Source organism: Penicillium vulpinum (assembly GCF_028829585.1).
Source record: "Penicillium vulpinum strain IBT 29486 chromosome Unknown utg000002l_segment0_segment0, whole genome shotgun sequence".
Classification (NCBI taxonomy): Eukaryota; Fungi; Ascomycota; class Eurotiomycetes; order Eurotiales; family Aspergillaceae; genus Penicillium; species Penicillium vulpinum.
In genome coordinates, this window is record NW_026643242.1 from 4185329 (window position 1) to 4204192 (window position 18864).

The window sequence follows — 18864 nt, forward strand, 5'->3', positions numbered from 1 at the left end:
CCTAGAAGCCCTTGACATTCCCAATGTACCAACGAGCTACTATCCACTTTTCAATGAACGCAACCGGAAATGGGAACTCGTGAAGATCAGTAGAAATATTCCTGTTTACTGGCTAGACTGCCAACCTCGGATTCCAAATGATTTTAGCGTCTTTGCTAATCCCGCCCCTTTGATAGCACGTCGAGGTCGATATATGAAGAGGAGGTACGGAGTATTATTTGCTATCAAAATCCTCAGCCTGTCTCAATCCTCGATTATCATATATCCTCGCTCTTCCTGCCCCCGTCCTTTCTCTTCCAGTTTTCAGACCTTCTTCTTGATACCTCCGCTTCATACCTTCTCCTTCACATACCATTCATCCTTTCTAGATCCAGATCCATTGGCTTATCAACAATCCCTTACTGGTATCGGAAGATGCGTCCTCTCTCGCTGGCAAGTGGCTCCAGCGGCAATGGAGTCATACCTCCTGATGCTTTGGAACCCATTGCGATTGTTGGCCTCGCTACCCGATTTCCGCAGCAAGCAACAACCACTGAGAGTCTGTGGGAGCTTCTCCTACAGGCCCGGTCGACGTGGTCATCGATACCTAAAGAACGTTTCAATTCAGACGCCTTCTATCACCCGGATCCCGAGCATGGTGGGACAGTAAGTCATATTTGAGCTATATAAACCATAATCGCCATGGAAGATAATTGATTAACTCTTATCTTTCTATAGTTTCATGTCCAAGGAGGCCACTACCTCTCAGAGGACCCTGCTTACTTCGATGGTTCATTCTTTAACATCACCAAGAATGAGCTCCTGACATTGGATCCGCAGCAGCGGCTGGTACTGGAAAATGTCTACCACGCCTTGGAAAATGCAGGTATTCCATTGACCAGTGCTGTTGGCTCCAATACATCGGTTTTTGTCAGTGGATTCAACCATGACTACCTGGGTATCCTCAATTCAGACCCAGAAACAACTTTAAAGTACAAGCCCACAGGTGTTACAAATGCCATTCTGTCAAACCGCGTTAGCTGGTTCTTTGACTTCAAAGGACCTAGCATGACCATTGACACGGCTTGTTCCAGCAGCTTGGTGGCGCTGCATCTTGCTGTACAAAGCTTACGTGCCAGAGAGACGAACATGGTACGCTATCTGTGTTGACATTGATATATCTCATGCTAGTATACTAATAATGATTCAGGCTGTTGTCAGTGGTGTGGGTATTCTTGAGAATCCTGTGGAAACTATCGGTATGAGCCACCATGGTTTGTTGGGACCTCAAGGGCGGTCTTTTAGCTTTGACTCACGTGCCGAAGGCTATGCACGAGGCGAAGGTGTAGGCACAGTTGTAGTGAAGCCTTTGAGTGTCGCCATCAGAGATGGAGATACCATTCGTGCGGTTATTCGGGAGACCGGAGTCAACCAGGATGGCCGCACACCAGGTATCACGGTTCCCAGCGCAGATGCCCAAGAAAGATTAATTCGTGAGGTTTACTGGAGAGCCGGCCTGGAGCTTGAACAGACAAGATTTGTTGAAGCCCACGGAACGGGCACAAGCACCGGTGACCCAATTGAAGCGGGTGCTCTCGCAAGAGCATTCAAATGTCGCAGAGAGACTCCGCTTTATGTCGGAGCCATCAAATCTTCCATTGGGCATTTGGAAGGTGGCTCAGGTGTGGCAAGCATCATCAAATCCATTCTAGTCCTTGAGTCTGGGATCATACCTGCAAACTTTGATATGAAGAAGACAAATCCCTCTATTCTCGCAGCGGATTGGGACATTGAATTCCCTACCGAAGCCCTTCCATGGCCATCATCAGGACTGCGAAGAGTATCGGTTAACTCATTTGGAATTGGTGGCACCAATGCCCACTGTATTCTTGATGATGCTTATCACTATCTCAACGACCGCCGTCTTACAAGTGCCCACCGCACCACATCTACTGTTCCCACCACCCAGAAACTCAAGAGCCGGCTCTCAGCTCTATCCCGATCAGGAACAGAATCAAATGATCTCGGGACTGAGTCATTTGATGACAGTGATCACTCTGGAAATGGCAGTACCTTTATCAACACGCCCACAAGCGATGGTTTTGGTGCATCACCTACATTCACATCAGCAACATACACCACTTTGGTTGAGAAACCGAAGTTATTCTTGCTCTCAGCTTTTGACGAAGATGGCGTCAAGCGGAATGCAGCTGAATTTGCCAAGTACTTGAACCGGAGAATGACACAGTCGGTTCTCCATGACCATCTTCTTGATGATCTCTCTTTTACCCTGTCGAAGAAACGATCCCAGTTCCCCTGGAAAAGTTCCGTCATGGCATCTTCGGCTAAAGAACTTGCATGGAACCTGTCGGAATCAAATTTCACCAAGCCAACCAGAACCACCAGAGTACCAGAGGTTGAATTTATTTTCACTGGCCAAGGTGCTCAATACCAGGCCATGGGCCGAGAGCTCATGGTCTATCCCGTTTTCAAAGAGTCTGTGGAGGAAGCATCGGAGTATATTCGCAGGCTAGGTAGTCCTTGGTCACTACTAGGTATTAATATTGCCTGTTTTGTCCGAATGTGCTCGGCTAACGTATTACAGACGAGCTCTTGACTGAAAGACAGTCACCTCGAGTTAACTTGCCCGAGATCGCTCATCCATTGTGCACAGTTTTGCAAATTGCACTCGTCGATCTCTTGGCCAGTTGGAAAGTCTTCCCAAAACATGTAACGGGTCACTCATCCGGCGAGATAGCTGCCGCTTACTGCTCTGGCAAACTATGCCGCGAAGGCGCCTGGAAGGTTGCATACTACCGTGGATACGTATCATCCAAGCAGCTTTCAGCAAACGGAGCAATGATGGCTGTGGGTCTGGGTGCAACACAACTGCAGCCCTATCTGGAATCTGTGAGGAAGAATAACACCGGGGAGCTCATTATAGCCTGCCAAAACAGCCCCAAGAACAACACTGTATCTGGAGACGACGCTATGATTGACCGCCTCAAGGAACTTCTCGATGCTGATGACATCTTTGCTCGAAAGTTGAACGTCAAGAATGCTTATCACTCGGCCCATATGCATGCGATTGCCCAGGATTACCTTCGTCTGATGGGGACGCTTCCTTATGGAAGGCGGCTCGCAGCTCCACATCAAGTGCATATGTTTTCCACTGTCACAGGACAGCAAGTCACAGAGGAGCATCTGCCTGCCCAATACTGGGTGGATAATATGGTTTCCCCTGTTCTTTTCACAAGCGGCTTGGTTGCAATGACTTCAAGTTCAATTTCCAGCCGCGACTCAACCAATTCCACGGATTATTTGCGCCTTCTTGTGGAAATAGGGCCTCACTCAACCCTGCAAAGTGCTATCAAGGAAACACTGGCCTCGGAGAGCCCCAAGTTAGAATTCAAGTATCTGGCCGTTCTTCAACGGACAGATCATAGCCTCAACACTATACTCACTACAGTAGGTTTCCTAGCTTCAAGTGGATGTGAATTAGATTTCCATGCTGTGAACCAAGCTTCTCACTCGAAGGCGAAAAGGCGGCCCAGACTGTTGGTGGACCTGCCACCGTACAGCTTCAAGCATACTGAGAAGATTCTATTCGAGAGCCGACTGAGCAAGAATCTTCGAACTCGAAAATTCCCTCGTCATGACCTCTTTGGTGCACCGATTACGGATTGGAATGCTACTGCTCCCAGATGGAGACAATTCGTCCGATTGAACGAGAATCCCTGGCTAAGGGATCATATGGTGAGTCCAAGATTGCCTACAAGATAGCTTTGTTTACTAAATCGAAGTAGGTCACTGGTAACTATGTCTATCCTGGGGTGGGATATCTGATTATGGCAATCGAAGCATCACGGCAGTTAGCCGGCGAGGCAAAGATCACTGGTTTCCAACTACGAAAAGTCAATATCCGAAGAGCCTTGATTGTACCCGATACCAAGGAAGGAATTGAAGTCTCCTTGGCAATGGCAAATGCCGAAGACTCCTCAGTGTCACCGCGAACGTGGCGGCGGTTCCAGATAACTTCCTACAATGCATCGAGCGACGAGTGGACAGAGCATTGCACTGGTCACATTACTACCGACTATGAAACAGCTTCTGATCCAGTGGACAATGGCCGCGAAGCAGAAGAAGAGAGCCGAGCACAGGAATCCGAACTTTCCTGCGCAAATGAGACATGCACCAAATCCATGGCCTTCAAATCCACATATAACAACCTCCAAACATCCGGCCTCAATTTCGGTCCTTTGTTCCGAAACCTCGCAGACGTTCGTGCAAGTGGGCGTGGGCTTGGTAAAGTTGTTGGATCAGTGACTGTTCCGGACATTGCACAGTCTATGCCAAAGCAGTATCTACATTCTCATCTAATCCACCCTGCCACAATGGACAGCATGATCCACTTGATGATCGCGGCTGTTCTTGACTTTACCAGCAAATCTACCTTGGATCAGATCAGATTGCCAACCTTCATACGCGACGTCTGGGTTTCAGCGAATCTGAATTCAGCCCCAAGCCACAAATTCACGGGACATGCAACCGTGTCTATGGCGGGATCTGATAAATTCGAGGGCCAAATACAAATGCTGGATGAGGGAACAAAAATACATCGCATCCGCATGGAAGGTATCGAGCTCACTCCACTGGAGTCTGGCCTTGCTGAAATTAGGGAGCGAAAATTGTGCAGCGCGATTGAATACAAGCCTGACGTCCATTTCCTCGACTCAAAATCCGCCTGTACACTGACTTCTCTCGACGTTACTGATGAAGCTGAGGCCCTGTACTGGGTGAAGCGTCTTCAGCTTGCAACGATGCTCTATGTCATGGATGCACTGGACGAGCTCAAGGACATCGATGTTATGAAACTCGATTTGCATGTGCAAAGGTTCTTTGACTGGATGGAGCATATGAAAGGGATGCTCGAGCGCAGTGAAATAATCCATCTCCCCTACAGTGAATTCCAAGAGGCTTGCCAAGACGGGTTTCTGAAGGAGGCCATTGGCAAAGAAATTGAGGCTCACAGCGCCGAAGGTGCTATCACAGCCCGAATGGGCCGCAATATTGCCAAAGTTGTGCGCCAGGAGACTGACCCGCTGGATCTCATGTTCGGTCAAGACTCTGTGATGGAACAGGTTTACAAGGAAGGCCTCCACTTGTATAACCTGCCGCAGCATCTACAGAGCCACTTGTCTCTCCTCCGCCGCCAGCATTCCGAGCTGAATATCCTCGAGATTGGTGGTGGCACCGGAAGTTTCACTGCTGAAGTCCTGGCTGTTCTTTCTCCAGACCTGGCAAAGAGCAAAGGGAACATTGCCAGCTATACATTCACGGACATTTCATCTGGCTTCTTTGAGAAAGCAAAACAGCGGTTCCAAGCATGGTCTGATATCATGAACTTCCAGTCACTCAATATAGAGCGAAGCCCCGTCGATCAGGGACTTCAGTTGGGAACATATGACCTGATATTCGCTGGAAATGTCATCCACGCCACTGCAAACCTGCATAATGCATTGCAGAACCTGCGATCTCTACTGAAGCCGGGTGGCCAGCTCATCATGCAAGAAGGAATCCGACAGGATTTCCTCTGGTATCCACTTGTTTTCGGTCAGCTTGCTGGGTGGTGGCTGGGTGATGAGCCGTGTCGCCAGTGGTGTCCCTACATCCCAGCTACAGAGTGGAATCCTCTGCTGCTGAAAGCGGGATTCTCTGGAATTGATGTCGAGTATCCTAGTTCGAACGATTCAGATTTGACATGGCAGAGTATTCTGATTTCTTCTGCCATTGAAACCCCCAAGGAGAAGACTTCGAACACTGCGATTATCTTGACGCTTGGTGCATCAAAATCAGGACAGGTCATTGAGAACCTTCAAGGACTGCTGCCAGAACTGGGATACACGAGTGTTCTTGTTAAGGAGCCCGCTGAAGTGGAAAATTCCATCTTGCCAGATGCACTTTATATCTCGCTAATTGACTTGGAGTCTCGTTACTTGATTGATATGAATGAATTGGAGTACAACAGACTCAAGAAGATGCTCAGCGAGTGCCAAAACCTATTGTGGGTGACTTCCAATCCACTCGAGCAGCCACACGCAAGCATGAGTCTCGGTCTTCTCCGAACAGTGCGCTGGGAGCGGGATGCCGATGGCTCCAATATCGTTACTCTCACAGAGGCGGATCCCGAGAACGCTTCGCCAGAGAGTCTTGCTGCAGCGGTCAGCAAGATTGTCAAGCGACAATTTGTAGGCAAGCCGGAGAATGATCGCCACGCTGAGTACAAGTTGCAGAATGGTCTCATACACATTGGCCGTTTGAACGAGTGGGAGGCCGCGGATCAGTTCCTTGCTGCGCAGTCCTCTCAGCAAGCTCCTCAGCTTGAATGCCTCGGCGATTATGATACTCCCATTGAGTTGCAGGAGGCTGCTGTTAGCACCGGGGAATACCACTGGGTGATCGATACACAGCATGAAGAACCGCACAAATACACGGAGGCCATGATTGAAATTCGAGCAATTGGCCTCTCATCAGATGTTTCCTCTGGCCGCCTCGCGAATGAGATTGCTGGTGTGGTGAGCAAGGTTGGGCCAGATGTTGAAGGCCCAGCGCCGGGTGACAGAGTCATTTACATCTCGGGCGACAAAAAGGGCGGTTGCGTCCGAACATATGGTCGAGCTGATCATCTTCAGCTTGCAAGAATCCCCGATGGCATCTCCTTCGAAGTCGCAGCCGGTTTGGCTTGGGCTTACGCAACAGCAATCCAAGGGCTCGAGGAGATAGCCCATCTGGCACCCGAACACACTATCCTCATCCATACTAGTGCAACGGATATCAGTCAAGCGGCTATTCAATATGCCCAGATGATCGGGGCTACAATCTACGCTACTGTGGCAACGGTCGAAGAACGTGATTTGCTTGTCTCTGACTATAATATCCCTCAAGACCGTATCTTCTCGAGAAGAGACCAGAGCTTCGTCAAGGGCATCATGCGGTGCACGCACAATACTGGGGTTGACGTCGTCTTCAACGCACTGAGCGGCGAGGCACTCCGGGGATCAATGGCATGCCTTGCTCCATTCGGAGCATTTGTTGATGTGTCAAATCCGGATCTACGAGCTGACACCACAGTCGAGCTGTCCTCTTTGCCTCGCAATGTGAGCGTTCACACCGTCGACATTCCTTTGCTAGCTCAACATCGACCAAAATCAGTCCGTCATCTGCTCACCGAGGCAATGAGATTGTATTCCGAAGGTAAGATCGGTCAAATCCGAACGACAACTGTCATGGACTTTACCCAGATCAAAGGTGTTCGAGCTGCTCAAAGCGGGGAAGCAGCAAAAGTTGTGATTGCACCTAATCCGTCGAACATGGTCCCTGTGGTCCCACGACCAATGTGGCCATGTCGCTTTGATCCACATGCCTCGTACGTTCTTGCTGGTGGCTATGGCGGCTTGGGTCGCAGCCTAGCACGATGGATGGCATCTCGCGGCGCAACGAGCCTGATTATCCTCTCCCGCTCATCAGCTTCGAGCCCAGAGAAGATGGAATTGATTGCCGATCTCGACAAAATGGGATGCAAGGTCCATTCGCTGATCTGTGATGTGGCTGATCTCTCCAGCCTGCAACAATTGTCCGAAGACGCCTTCCCCCATCTACCTCCTATCAAAGGATGCATTCAGGGATCTATGGTCCTACGAGTAAGTACCCACATCTTCATTTACTAAATATACAACAACTAACTAACATATTCCCAGGACGGTGCCTTCGCCGGAATCTCCTTCAAAGACTGGCAAGCAGCCATCAGACCCAAGGTCCAAGGATCCTGGAACCTGCACACAGTCCTACCGGACAACATGGACTTCTTCATCATGCTGTCCTCAGTGGCAGGCATCTTCGGGAACCGCGGACAATCGAACTACGCTGCTGGAAATACCTTCCAAGACGCCCTCGCTGCATACCGCGTCTCAAAGGGCATGCAAGCAGCCAGTATCAACCTAGGAAGTGTATCCAACGTGGGCTGGGTAGCCGAGAACCGAAGCTCGATGCGCACACACACAGCCACCTTATTCGAGCTTCTCCGCGAGGAAGAGGTCCACGCAACAGTCGACTTCCTCGTCCGCGGCCAGCAAGACGGCGGTAATGCGTCATCGCGCTCACAGCTCGTCCTCGGTTTGCCGACTGCCGAGATGTGTCGGCAGAACGGCGTGCCGCTGCCTACGTACCTAAATTACTCGATGTTCACGCACTTCCGTAACACGACGACTGCCAAGAGCAATGAGGTAGGCTCCCAGCAGAAGACTGTTAGCACGGCTGCGTTTCTGTCGGCGGCTTCGGGCTTCGAGGGGGCTGTGGCTGTTGTCTCGGATGGGATTGTTGAGAGGCTTGCTTCTCTGCTTGCCGTCCCCTCTTCGGAACTTGATGCCCAGCGCTTCGGCTTTGGGGGTATTGATTCCCTTGTTGCTATGGAGTTCCGGGCGTGGATTGTTAAGGAGCTTAAGGCTGAGGTTTCTTTGCTCGATATTATGGGAGCGGAGAATATTAGGACTTTGAGTGAGAAGATTGCGGGCAGGAGCCGGCTAATTGCAGGAGGACCTAGTTCTTAGCCTTCCTAGTCCTTGATCTCTTTCTTCGCGGGGTTTCTGGGATTCGCTTTGATACTGCCTGGCGCTGGGCTCTCATGATTTATCGATCTCACGTTTGATGCCCCATTACGAGATATGGTGATGCTGCATCTTTTTTTTTTTCACAGGGCATGTTTCTAGGCTCCTCTTTTCATGTTCTTTGAGACTGGAATAAGTGATTAACAGAATACAAGCGGAAGTCTTCTACATACCTTACATCCAAAAAAATTTAAGATTGTAGTAAATGAGATACTTGAAATTTATTCAGCTGAATCGCTCTTTGCGAATAGAAAAAACAAATCATTCCGGTATATTAATTGTAGCAAAATGGTATACTTGCATTAAGAAATAGCGCATTCGAGCCCCAGACCTTCCATTCATTATTCATAATATTCATCAACTTTGGAACATCTACTGTGCAGGCCCAGAGGGGAAATAACCTCGTAAGCCTTGACTAGCAAGTCCACAAACCGCCAGTTTGGGTTCAGCCCCCGATCGTTCATGGTGCCACGCGCGCTCACGCAGGGCCAAATAAACTGAGCGGAATGGCTGGAGGTCGCCAGGCATCCGAGCAGGCGGTTTATGAGGATCGAAGCCCAGCTGCTGGAGTTGCGCCTCACACCAATGCAGGGTGTCTGGCGGTAGGTATTGCTCTGTATCGTAGCCGACGTAATCTTGTTGCATGAGCTGCAGCGTCGGGACGTCGGCTGGGAGGCCGAAGTTCTCTACGCCCTTGGGTGGGTGATGATAGTTCATATAGGGTTTTCCGGGGGTGCGCTCTGGGTGGTCTGTTTGTTTGCGAATGTTGTGCATGTTCCAGGTCTGGACGTAGGATTTGATGTGGGAGCGGAGGGTGGGCATGTAGATTGCGAAGAGGGCGACTTGTTCGGGGATTACTGTTGATGAGAAGATGCCTTCGTTGTGAAGTTCGCGGAAATAGTTCTGGTTGAGGTCAGTATTCTGCGATTGGATGTGAGAGGAACATGTGAAACTTGGAAGTTGACGAACATGGTATAGTGTTACTACTGATTTAGCAAGCTGGGCCCACCAGGATTCAATTCGGTGGGTGTCTGCAGCTCGTCCGGGTGCACAGCACTGCTCACGCTGGACATCGGGCTCAGTGATACGGCGGAGCGCAAAGTGAGCATCGGCTAGAAGAGGAACCTCGGACTCGAGGTCAGATCGAAGAGTGCGTGGTTGGCGGTTCTTAGAAGCAACAGTCTCAAGATGGTTTTTGAGAACGCCCACAGCGGTGTGCGCATCTACGCCAACATGAATCCAAAGGACATATCGAGAATACGCATCGAGCTCGGCATGGATGCGGAACCCAAAATTGGCTAGCTTTGAGTACCCATTCACGTGCCAGGTTAAATTAGGCCCGGCTAGAATCTTTGGCGGGGGAGGACGTCGCGGTATATCGCTCGTGCGGCGTTCCACTGTATCCGGACGCAGCATGCGATAGACACTGTAAAGGCGATCTCGGGCAAAGACGTACCCCTTACTTCGGAAGTGATTGTGCAGTAGTTCCTTCCCATATCCCTCAATGGTCCCTTTGTCCATTTCCTCGGTCAGAGCATCGAGGATCTCCTGGACCTGTGCTTGTTGTTGTGTAGGTGAGTCAAGGCGGAGGCGAATGCCGAGCTGGTGACGGAGTCTGCGGAGCGTACGGTGGGAGACATCGTAGCCCTCGTCGTGTAGAACGGTTACGATCTCTTGGTCGGTTAGACCGACGTCGAAGAAAAGGTTTTTGATGCGGGCGTGCAGTGCTTCATTGGAGGAATTGTTTTCCATCTTTTTCTTGACACCCCATAGCTGTAGGCGTTTGGATAGAGTACGCGATGAGATCTGAATATCATGCTGCCTCTTCAGGTGCTTGCAAATGTCGTCACTCTTCATTTTCTTTTCGAACAGGCCGATGACCTCGGCCTTGTACGGCTCCAGGTCCACCCTAGGACGACCTGACACCTTACTTGTTGTATCAGCCGTATTCTCCATTTTGCGAATTCAGACCAACCAATGTTGATAAGATTTAGCCGTGGAGCGGTGTTGACGGCTGGGGAAAGGCGGGCGGTGTGTGGAAACCTACCCGCAGAAATCGACCGCCTTGATTTTTTTGTTATCGCAGCGACTTTTGTCTAGAAACAGCGTGCTCGCTCTGTTCAGTCACTTTTGACCAATCTTTCGGTTTAATATCAACCAACCGATATAACCGCCGCAATGGTCCGCGAACTCAAGCACCACGAGAAGAAGTACGTCCGCACCTATAATTCCGCCCGCAGAAATCTCAGCCCGATCCCATCCAATATCTTCAAAGCTTCACGATACCATAAAAGATCAATGGCTAACACTAAATCCTCTGCAGGCTTCTCCGGAAGGTCGACTTCCACAACTACAAGTCGGACGGCAACCACCGCGAACATGAAATCCGCCAACGATACCTCCTCCAAGACCCAATGGACTACCGCAAATACAACTCGCTCTGTGGTTCTCTGCGCCAGCTCGCACACAAGCTCTCTCAACTTGACCCTGATTCGGATCCGCTGCGCAAGAAGCTCGAATCCGAGCTGCTGGAGAAGCTGTGGCGCATGGGAATCCTGAAGCAGTCCCGCGAGCAGGGCGCCGGTCTGTCTAGAGTCGAGCGTGAGGTGACCGTTTCTGCGCTTTGCCGTCGCCGATTGGCTGTCTTCATGGTTCGCTCTGGCATGGTCGAGACGATCAAGGCTGTAAGTTGCAATATGGAGACTTGGTCTAGGGTGTATGCAATGGAATGCTGACTTTTTTTTTTTTGCTAGGCTACTACTTTCATTGAGCAGGGCCATGTCCGTGTTGGTACAGAAGTTGTCAATGATCCTGCTTTCTTGGTTACCCGCAACATGGAGGACTTCGTCACATGGGTCGATTCCAGTAAGATCAAGCGCAACATCTTGCGTTACCGCGAGAAGCTGGATGACTTTGATCTTCTGTGATCGACTTGAAAAAAAAAGCATTTTGGGTTTTTGTTCTGATATACCCGGCGCTTGTGCATTGTGGCCTGTTTAGGTTTGGCGTATTGATGTTTCATGAAATGATATCTCATGTCCAATATTCTCTGGATAACTCAATATGGATATGAATACTACCTATATTCTCTAGAAACGCAGAGCGTAGAGTACCTGCTGTGCATATGTAAGCATTTAGGGCTTCATTGTTAAAGAAGTTCGGCTTCCCCCCGACCTCAGCTACCAAGAATGATTCGCCTGGCATTGAAGTACTTGTTATAGTGGCTCCACACCTTTCGCAGGTTGCCCTACGAAGTATGCATATGCCAAAACTGGTTTTTCGCTCTTGCTTTTGCTTTCTTGTTATTAGTTCACATGGAATGATTCAATGGGCCTGACTACTTGAATGATATTATGAAGGGATACTTGCTCGCTTCCCAAACAGTCAAATAACAACCATTCGTGGTATTAAATTACGGCAAACCGGCCTCGTGTAGAAATACAAATCCACCAATAAGCTTGTCTATAAACGATATCTCCTTAAGCATTCGAATGACCAACTAAAAGGAGATAGGCCGGATAACCGAAAAACCTTCATTAATTAACTGACATGTGCACAGATAATCGAAGAATGACTAGTACATGGTCTCTAGCGAATAAGCATCCAGATATACGGCATTTGGGGCAAATGGCTGCCGGCACTCGGTTGAGTAAAGTGCTGGCAGTGGTTTCCCCTCCCGATCGTCCATCTAGAGTTGGAGGGGTTTCCAGTTGAAAATTTCAAATCTTGTGTATGCCAATGGTTATTTTCGAAATTTTTCGAAATTTTTCTTCGTCTGTCTACTCCAAGTCAACAGCACATAGACTGGTAACTGCATAAATTTGTATAGAGTTGAGAGTTGATTATGCCAAAAGATAGCATCACTAGGGCCGAAATATGTATGGATCGTATGAGGCCATGTGTAGCGTTTCAATAATAATAAGGGTATCTCAGTCTTCAAAAAACGACAGCGGTGCAACGAATGCAAAAGGGACTAGAGATAAAAATAGGCCAGGTGAAAGTCCCACCAAGAAGGGACTTGTTGAAGGCCAGGGACCGCTGGATGCAAATGCAGATCATCACTCGAGGATCATGGTATCATAGGGAAAGCAGTGAGGTAGTGTAGTTTTGTGAGCAGCACCTGTGCTAGGCTCTGTGGGTGACAAGGGGATAGTGATAAACATTGAGAATCAAAATCGTAACCAGGAATTCAGGAATTAGGAATAGGAGCAGACTTCGAACGAAGACATTTCCAGCGTCTTCGAGCGCCATCAGGAGAATTTGAATTCGAGTTGGAGGTCGAGATCTTGCTCAGGACATCGAAGAGCTGGATTTGCGACTTTCCTCGAGGAGAATCCGATTCTGGCTCCTCATCTTCAGGGAGATCCATACGGAACCGACGCACACTGCCTTCGCGCTCAGGTTTGCCTTCCTCGAAGAACGGAGTGCGCGAGTCGCGGGGCAGGAAGCAGCGAGGCGCGACGCGGCGCCAGAGTCCGCGAACACCACTGCTTGCGCGGTCGATTTTCTCGTACTCACGCCTCCGGGTATCGGGTGAGGTCCATTCCATTACTGTCGCCGGGACATGAATGGACGAGGACGAGGGGCTGTGATGGTGGTTGGATGTGGGTAATGTGTTTGATCGATTTCTTGAATTGACGCCGTGTGATGCGCCCGTCGAGGTAGGTGAAGTATACTCTTTCTCAAAGCGGAAGCTAGAATATGAAGGTGTGATTGGGGACGAGGGTGCCGAGTTGCCTTTATCTGTTGATGCGCGGCTCTCGCGCTGAGATCTATATGTAGCTGATGCTGTCCGGTGCAGAGAAGGCCTTGTCTCTGTCGAGGATCTGTTTGATGCACCTTCTTGAAACAGACGACATGACTCCCGATGTAGTGCTAGTAATGACTCACGCTTGTCCTGCGTGGAACTGCGTGGTGATGTGACAGGCACAATAGCGGCGTTGGGCACAGCCCGACGCGGGGAATGGAAAGAGCTGCGACGGCTATTGGGTCGCGATCGCACAGTGCCGCGGGATGTCGAGGCCGAGCGAGAGTGGCTGATCGAAGTAGTCGATGTTTGCGATTCTCGACGAGCTGATGATTTGGACATATTTCCTGGTGGATCAACCCCTTTGGCCTTGACCATCTCAACTGGGGATATAGAGTCGCATCCCTTGAGCTCAGTGATAATGGGCTCGCACTTAGAAATAGCCAAAGATGGCTGAACAGCCAGACATGTGACGGAGACCATTTCCGTCAGTGGGAAACTTTGATCATAGGCAATTAGAGGCAGGTGCCCTGATCAGATGGAGGCAAAGTTCATAATAAGATTAGGGTTAATATATGTTGGAAGAGGTCAACTCCATCTTGAAGACATAGGAAGCCAAATGATGAAACCAAAAAAAAAAAAATTGTAGACTGAAACTTTTCACCAATCTTCTTTCCTTTTATTATTCCCATATGCACACACCGCTCCTCATCTATTTTAGCGGAGTGGGGGGGGGGCGTCTAGAGTGTCTGGCCATGATCGTCCTATGAAGGCGTTTACGAATGCAGGGGCTTTATTGTGTATGGGGTACGAAGTCATGCATACATGGTAATTTATAGTTCGTGGGTCTAATAATAATAGAACTATTACTCCGTATAGATGTGTATATATAGGAATTAAATATTCATATTATATAGCCATATGATGCAAAAACCCTAGAGGATCATGTTCGGTAAATGATAGAGGTCACACTGAATACGCTAGACTAACATGAACTGCACTAGCCTATGCTAGGCATTATACCCTGCATGTCTGTTGGAGACACCGATAAAACCCTCAATGGGATCTACAAAATGACACACATAGTGGGAAAAACATGTATTTTCATATTTAGTAGAAATTTCAGACCAAATCAAATGCATTTGTTTAATAACAGTCTTCAACGTTATAATTTAAAGAGAATACATGAACTCGGGATTCTCCCGATCTGTCAAGTCAAGCCACCTGCAGTAAAAGTTAGCCAAAAAATAGCTAGTAAGGAGCAGTAAGGAGCAATAAGGAGTAAATGTAAACGCATCATAAATCACTCACTCTTGGTTCTCTAGTCTGACATACTCTGGTCGAGCAATGAAAAGGATCTTCTTCTGGTTTTCGTGGCGATACCACATCCAGACCCCAACCAACAGGAATAAACACACACCCCAACAGACAATGATTGTCACCTCAGCGGGGATGTAGCGGGGGGCGTCCCCTGGGCGGAAGGTTTGTGGGCCTAGTTGTGTTAGCGTGTTCTCGATCTTCATTATTTTCTTCACACTCACCAATAATATTTCCAACACAATATCCAATCAGATACAAAGCCGCCACAGTCGTCTTTTTAGTATATCCCGCGACATTGGAAGAAATTAGCGATAGCAATGCCACGAAAGGTGTCGGGCTGGCCTGTGTGAGGTAGTAACCAATCAAGCGACCCACGTTGTTGGATAGGGGCAGAGCAACAATAAGCAGCATTCCCAGGATTGCAGCGACTAGCCCACCCAAACTGGCGAGGACGCGCTGTCCGGTGATATGCCCGACATAGCCGTTGAGCAACAGTGCACCGATTTCCACTGCGCCACCGGGGACACCCAGAATTAGACTCTCTTCTTTGGTATATCCGAAGCTCGTAATCTGGACTAATCATCAGCGTTGGAATATCCAAGTCTTGAATGAGCTAAACATACCAGCTGATTGAAGAAATTGCTAATACCCCCATTCGGAATATCAGCAATCAAAGCATAAAAGAAGAAAGCCCAGGTCATCGGATCCAAAAGCGCCTCCTTGACCTGATATAGCTTGAAGTGCTTATTTCCAATGCCCTGCTGATTGACCCGCACACGGGCAACAGCCAAGACGCGATCTTCTTCATTTAACCAGCGTGCATTGAGTTGGTTATCCGGCACAATCCAGAGGAACACAAGTCCCAGGCAGATAGTGAGGAGGCCAGTGACGAGGAAAACAATCTTCCATGGTTCGATAGATGACCCGTGTTTCTCGGTGCCGATAGCGATGCCGTAGGCGACTACTCCGCCGAAGATCTGGCCCACGCCGTTGAAGCTGAACCAGATGTTGACACGGCTGCCTTGTTCTTGTTTTGTATACCACTGTTCAGGGCTACGTTAGCTCGACTCATTGCACATCGCCCACAGTGGATGATCATTGGTTTGGAGCAAGAGGGTTGTCTTCCTACCTGGGAAGTTAAAAGTGCAAAGCCTGGTGTTACAGCTGCTTCGAATACACCGAGCATAAAGCGGATAGCGATAGCACCGGGGTAGCTATTGACAGCGGCAAAACAGCTGAGAATCAATCCCCAGATCAAGATGCACGCTGCAGAATATTTTCCTAGTGGGAGGCGCTGGAGGAGGCGGTTGGTCGGGTATTCCCAGGCAAGATAACCTACACAGAAAAACTATTAAGTTAAATGCCACCGGACAAAATCAATCGAAGGACAAGGCAATGATGGTACATACCAAAGTAAAACAGACTCCCAAGCCACTGATACTGGTCTCCCTCAAGATTCAGATCCTCCTTAATGCCCATAACACTGGCATAGGAGAGGGTAGTTTCTATACATCAGATCACAGATTAACATTTTGTTTCAAATAAACAACCAATAGAACAAAGCATAAACAAAGGTCGCTCTTGCTTTGCTCCATTTGAAAACAAATCGAGGAAAGGTATGCACGTACTGTCGAGATAATTCATGCCATAGATAAAGCACATGATGGGCATCATATGCCAATCAATAATGCGTAACAAGCGACGATTCGTAGCTTCGTCTAGCTCAATAGTCTCACCATGGAGATCGCCAAAGGCCTTCAGAGCCTCATCGGCATCGTGTGCATGCTTCTCTAACGCGGGGTCAACATGCTTTATCGTGCCCAAGTCGGTACCAGTGTCCACGCTAGAGGAAATGCCGATGGATTTTTCTTCTGATGCCATAGTGTTAGCTCTACAGCGTAGAGCGTAAAATAACAGGCAAAAGAGTAATTAAGAGCAGGCAAGGTCACACAGAGCACAATTAAGCTCTCTCCGAGTTAGCGGGAATGCAACTGTAAGCAATCCCGAGGCAGTGTATAAAAAGTGACCAAAAGGGAGAACTACAACCGGGCGGACACAGCTAAATAATGTAAGACTGAATAACGGTGAGAACTCCGCACGTCCGGTAACTCTATAAGACGATCTTAACACTAAACACTAAGTAGGTTATTATACCCTGTACCCTGTCTGAGCAAAACTGGGTAGCTGCGCTACACAGCACATGCCTGCCGTTATCTCGAGAGATGCAGTGTCCTCATCACTCCTCCTATCAAGCAACGCAGCAAATGCAGCTCGGCAAGTATATTGTGGGTCTCTCCACGATAAGAAGCATATTTATCTGGGGTTGGCGGGTTGTGATGTGTCTTATTGGATGGCCAAGAGAGGGGGATGAGGGGAATGATCAGCGTGAAAGAGGGAACGACCCTGGTCTTTTGGCTGGGCATTATGTTTATTTATTAATATCCGTGACATATCGACGTATAACATATGGCTACGTGCTTGTCGGTGTGGGATTCGACAGATCATAGCACGCGTGAAGATGTACATGCAGGTATAGGGGAGTTACGTCAAGAATATGATACCACGATGTACAAAATTATAGAGATGCTTACACTGCTAGTTACCCCCACGGGAAGGTTCCGAAGTTGAAGCAAAAGTACCGCTCTTATCTGTTGTTCTAGGTGGTATTCCAAGTTTGGAGAAGGCTTCCTTATCAAAACTACTCCAAATATGCGGATACTCGGCCCTGGAGAGATTCGCTGTTTGCGGAGCTCTTGCATATATGGTTGGACTTGAGCTTGGACCACATGCAAAGTCCCTTGCATCGTTTGTATATATGGAAATGTTCTTACGTAGCCCTGGAGAGACTCACGGACAACCATGATGTAAGAAAGGAATCTGCAAAAAGGTTATGTTGCACGCCATCAAATATAGAATTTTCATTATGCATCACCACGCATGTGTCTAAAGTGGAACGTGGACTGCACATTCTATTGTGCGCCCACGCGGGCCAGATACGCCTCCCAGCCCTGCTGCTGGTACTGCTTGGCGGCCTCAACAGGGTCCGCAGCGGCATAGATACCACGACCAGAGATAATAAAGTCCGCACCACGGCCAATAGCCGACTGTGGCGTCTGGTACTGCTGGCCGAGCTTATCGCCCTTAGAAGAGAGGTTGACGCCAGTGGTGAAGACGACGAAGTCCTCGCCCTGTGTGGGGGCCTCAGTAGATTCAACCTCGCCCAGAGAGCGGGTCGAGACAAAGCCCAGCACAAAGCTAGGGTACTTGCGCGCGATGTCGACGGAGGCGGAGGTGTAGGCGCCGGTTGCGAGAGATCCCTTCGAGGTCATCTCGGCGAGGATGAGGAGGCCGCGCTCGGAACCGTAGGGGAAGTCGGTGGCCTGCGCGGTTTGCGCGAGGGCCTCAACGATGCCCTCGCCGGGTAGGACGGAGCAGTTGATAATGTGGGCCCATTCGGAGATGCGGAGGGTGCCGTTGTGGTATTGTTTCTGGACTGTGTTGCCGATGTCGATGAATTTGCGGTCTTCGAAGATGAGGAAGTTGTGCTTTTGGGCGAGGGCATTCAGGCCGTCGATTGTTGCTTGGCTGAAGTCGGAGAGGATATCGATGTGTGTTTTGATCACGGCGATGTAAGGGCCAAGGCCTGTGTATAGGTTAGTGGGTTGTTTCGTTGGAGGGGTGGGGTAGGCTGAGTTCACTTACGGTCGGCGAGGTCCAGGAGCTCCTTTGTTGTGGTCACGTCAGCAGAGACGGTAACGTTGCTCTTCTTCTCTTCGGCGACTTGGAAAAGCTTGCGTGCGAGGGGATTGGGGTGCGATTGAGCGCGAGCGCTGTAGGTCAATTGCGACTTGGACGACATGGCGGGATTGGGCTGAAGAGGCGGTTGTTATGTATTTGGTATGTTTTTCTATGGTTTCAAGAGGATTGAGGTTAATCAAATGACGGATTTCTCTAGGATATAATTGTCTTTTTGAGGTTCAAAAGCGAAATAATAGAAATTCAAATCGAAGACTATCGGGGAACTTTTTCTGCCACAGTGGGTCCTACGAGGCTGGAACTGTGGCGCACGATATGCTGCATTTGACATAGAAATACATATTACACTTCAATTCCAAACATTTTAAGAGTGCTTCAAGCTTCAGACTCTTAGAAAAA

At 49.1% G+C, this 18864-nt stretch overlaps 6 protein-coding genes across 6 annotated transcripts; 2 read left to right on the forward strand and 4 right to left on the reverse strand.

Annotated features, from left to right (window-relative positions):
• Positions 1 to 414: 414 nt before the first annotated feature.
• N7479_004603 (type I polyketide synthase) lies at positions 415 to 8585 on the forward strand (the record flags this gene model as incomplete). Its single annotated transcript, XM_057252300.1, has 6 exons — positions 415 to 645; positions 718 to 1131; positions 1190 to 2534; positions 2585 to 3735; positions 3786 to 7679; positions 7737 to 8585. The coding sequence occupies 6 exons, from the start codon at positions 415 to 417 to the stop codon at positions 8583 to 8585; spliced, it is 7884 nt and encodes a 2627-aa protein (XP_057111625.1).
• Positions 8586 to 9014: 429 nt separating this feature from the next.
• On the reverse strand, positions 9015 to 10598 carry N7479_004604 (uncharacterized protein; the record flags this gene model as incomplete). The annotated part of the gene is made up of 1 exon (XM_057252301.1): positions 9015 to 10598. One exon carries the CDS (start codon positions 10596 to 10598, stop codon positions 9015 to 9017), a length of 1584 nt encoding a protein of 527 aa, XP_057111626.1.
• A 222-nt stretch (positions 10599 to 10820) lies between these two features.
• N7479_004605 (snoRNA-binding rRNA-processing protein IMP3) lies at positions 10821 to 11569 on the forward strand (the record flags this gene model as incomplete). The annotated part of the gene is made up of 3 exons (XM_057252302.1): positions 10821 to 10852; positions 10966 to 11326; positions 11396 to 11569. 3 exons carry the CDS (start codon positions 10821 to 10823, stop codon positions 11567 to 11569), a joined length of 567 nt encoding a protein of 188 aa, XP_057111627.1.
• A 1262-nt stretch (positions 11570 to 12831) lies between these two features.
• Positions 12832 to 13872, reverse strand: N7479_004606 (uncharacterized protein; the record flags this gene model as incomplete). Its single annotated transcript, XM_057252303.1, has 1 exon — positions 12832 to 13872. One exon carries the CDS (start codon positions 13870 to 13872, stop codon positions 12832 to 12834), a length of 1041 nt encoding a protein of 346 aa, XP_057111628.1.
• Positions 13873 to 14561: 689 nt separating this feature from the next.
• Positions 14562 to 16590, reverse strand: N7479_004607 (allantoate permease family MFS transporter; the record flags this gene model as incomplete). The annotated part of the gene is made up of 7 exons (XM_057252304.1): positions 14562 to 14613; positions 14701 to 14881; positions 14931 to 15279; positions 15333 to 15752; positions 15839 to 16044; positions 16119 to 16214; positions 16338 to 16590. 7 exons carry the CDS (start codon positions 16588 to 16590, stop codon positions 14562 to 14564), a joined length of 1557 nt encoding a protein of 518 aa, XP_057111629.1.
• A 1088-nt stretch (positions 16591 to 17678) lies between these two features.
• Positions 17679 to 18568, reverse strand: pyrG (orotidine-5'-phosphate decarboxylase pyrG; the record flags this gene model as incomplete). The annotated part of the gene is made up of 2 exons (XM_057252305.1): positions 17679 to 18352; positions 18412 to 18568. The coding sequence occupies 2 exons, from the start codon at positions 18566 to 18568 to the stop codon at positions 17679 to 17681; spliced, it is 831 nt and encodes a 276-aa protein (XP_057111630.1).
• Positions 18569 to 18864: the final 296 nt, after the last annotated feature.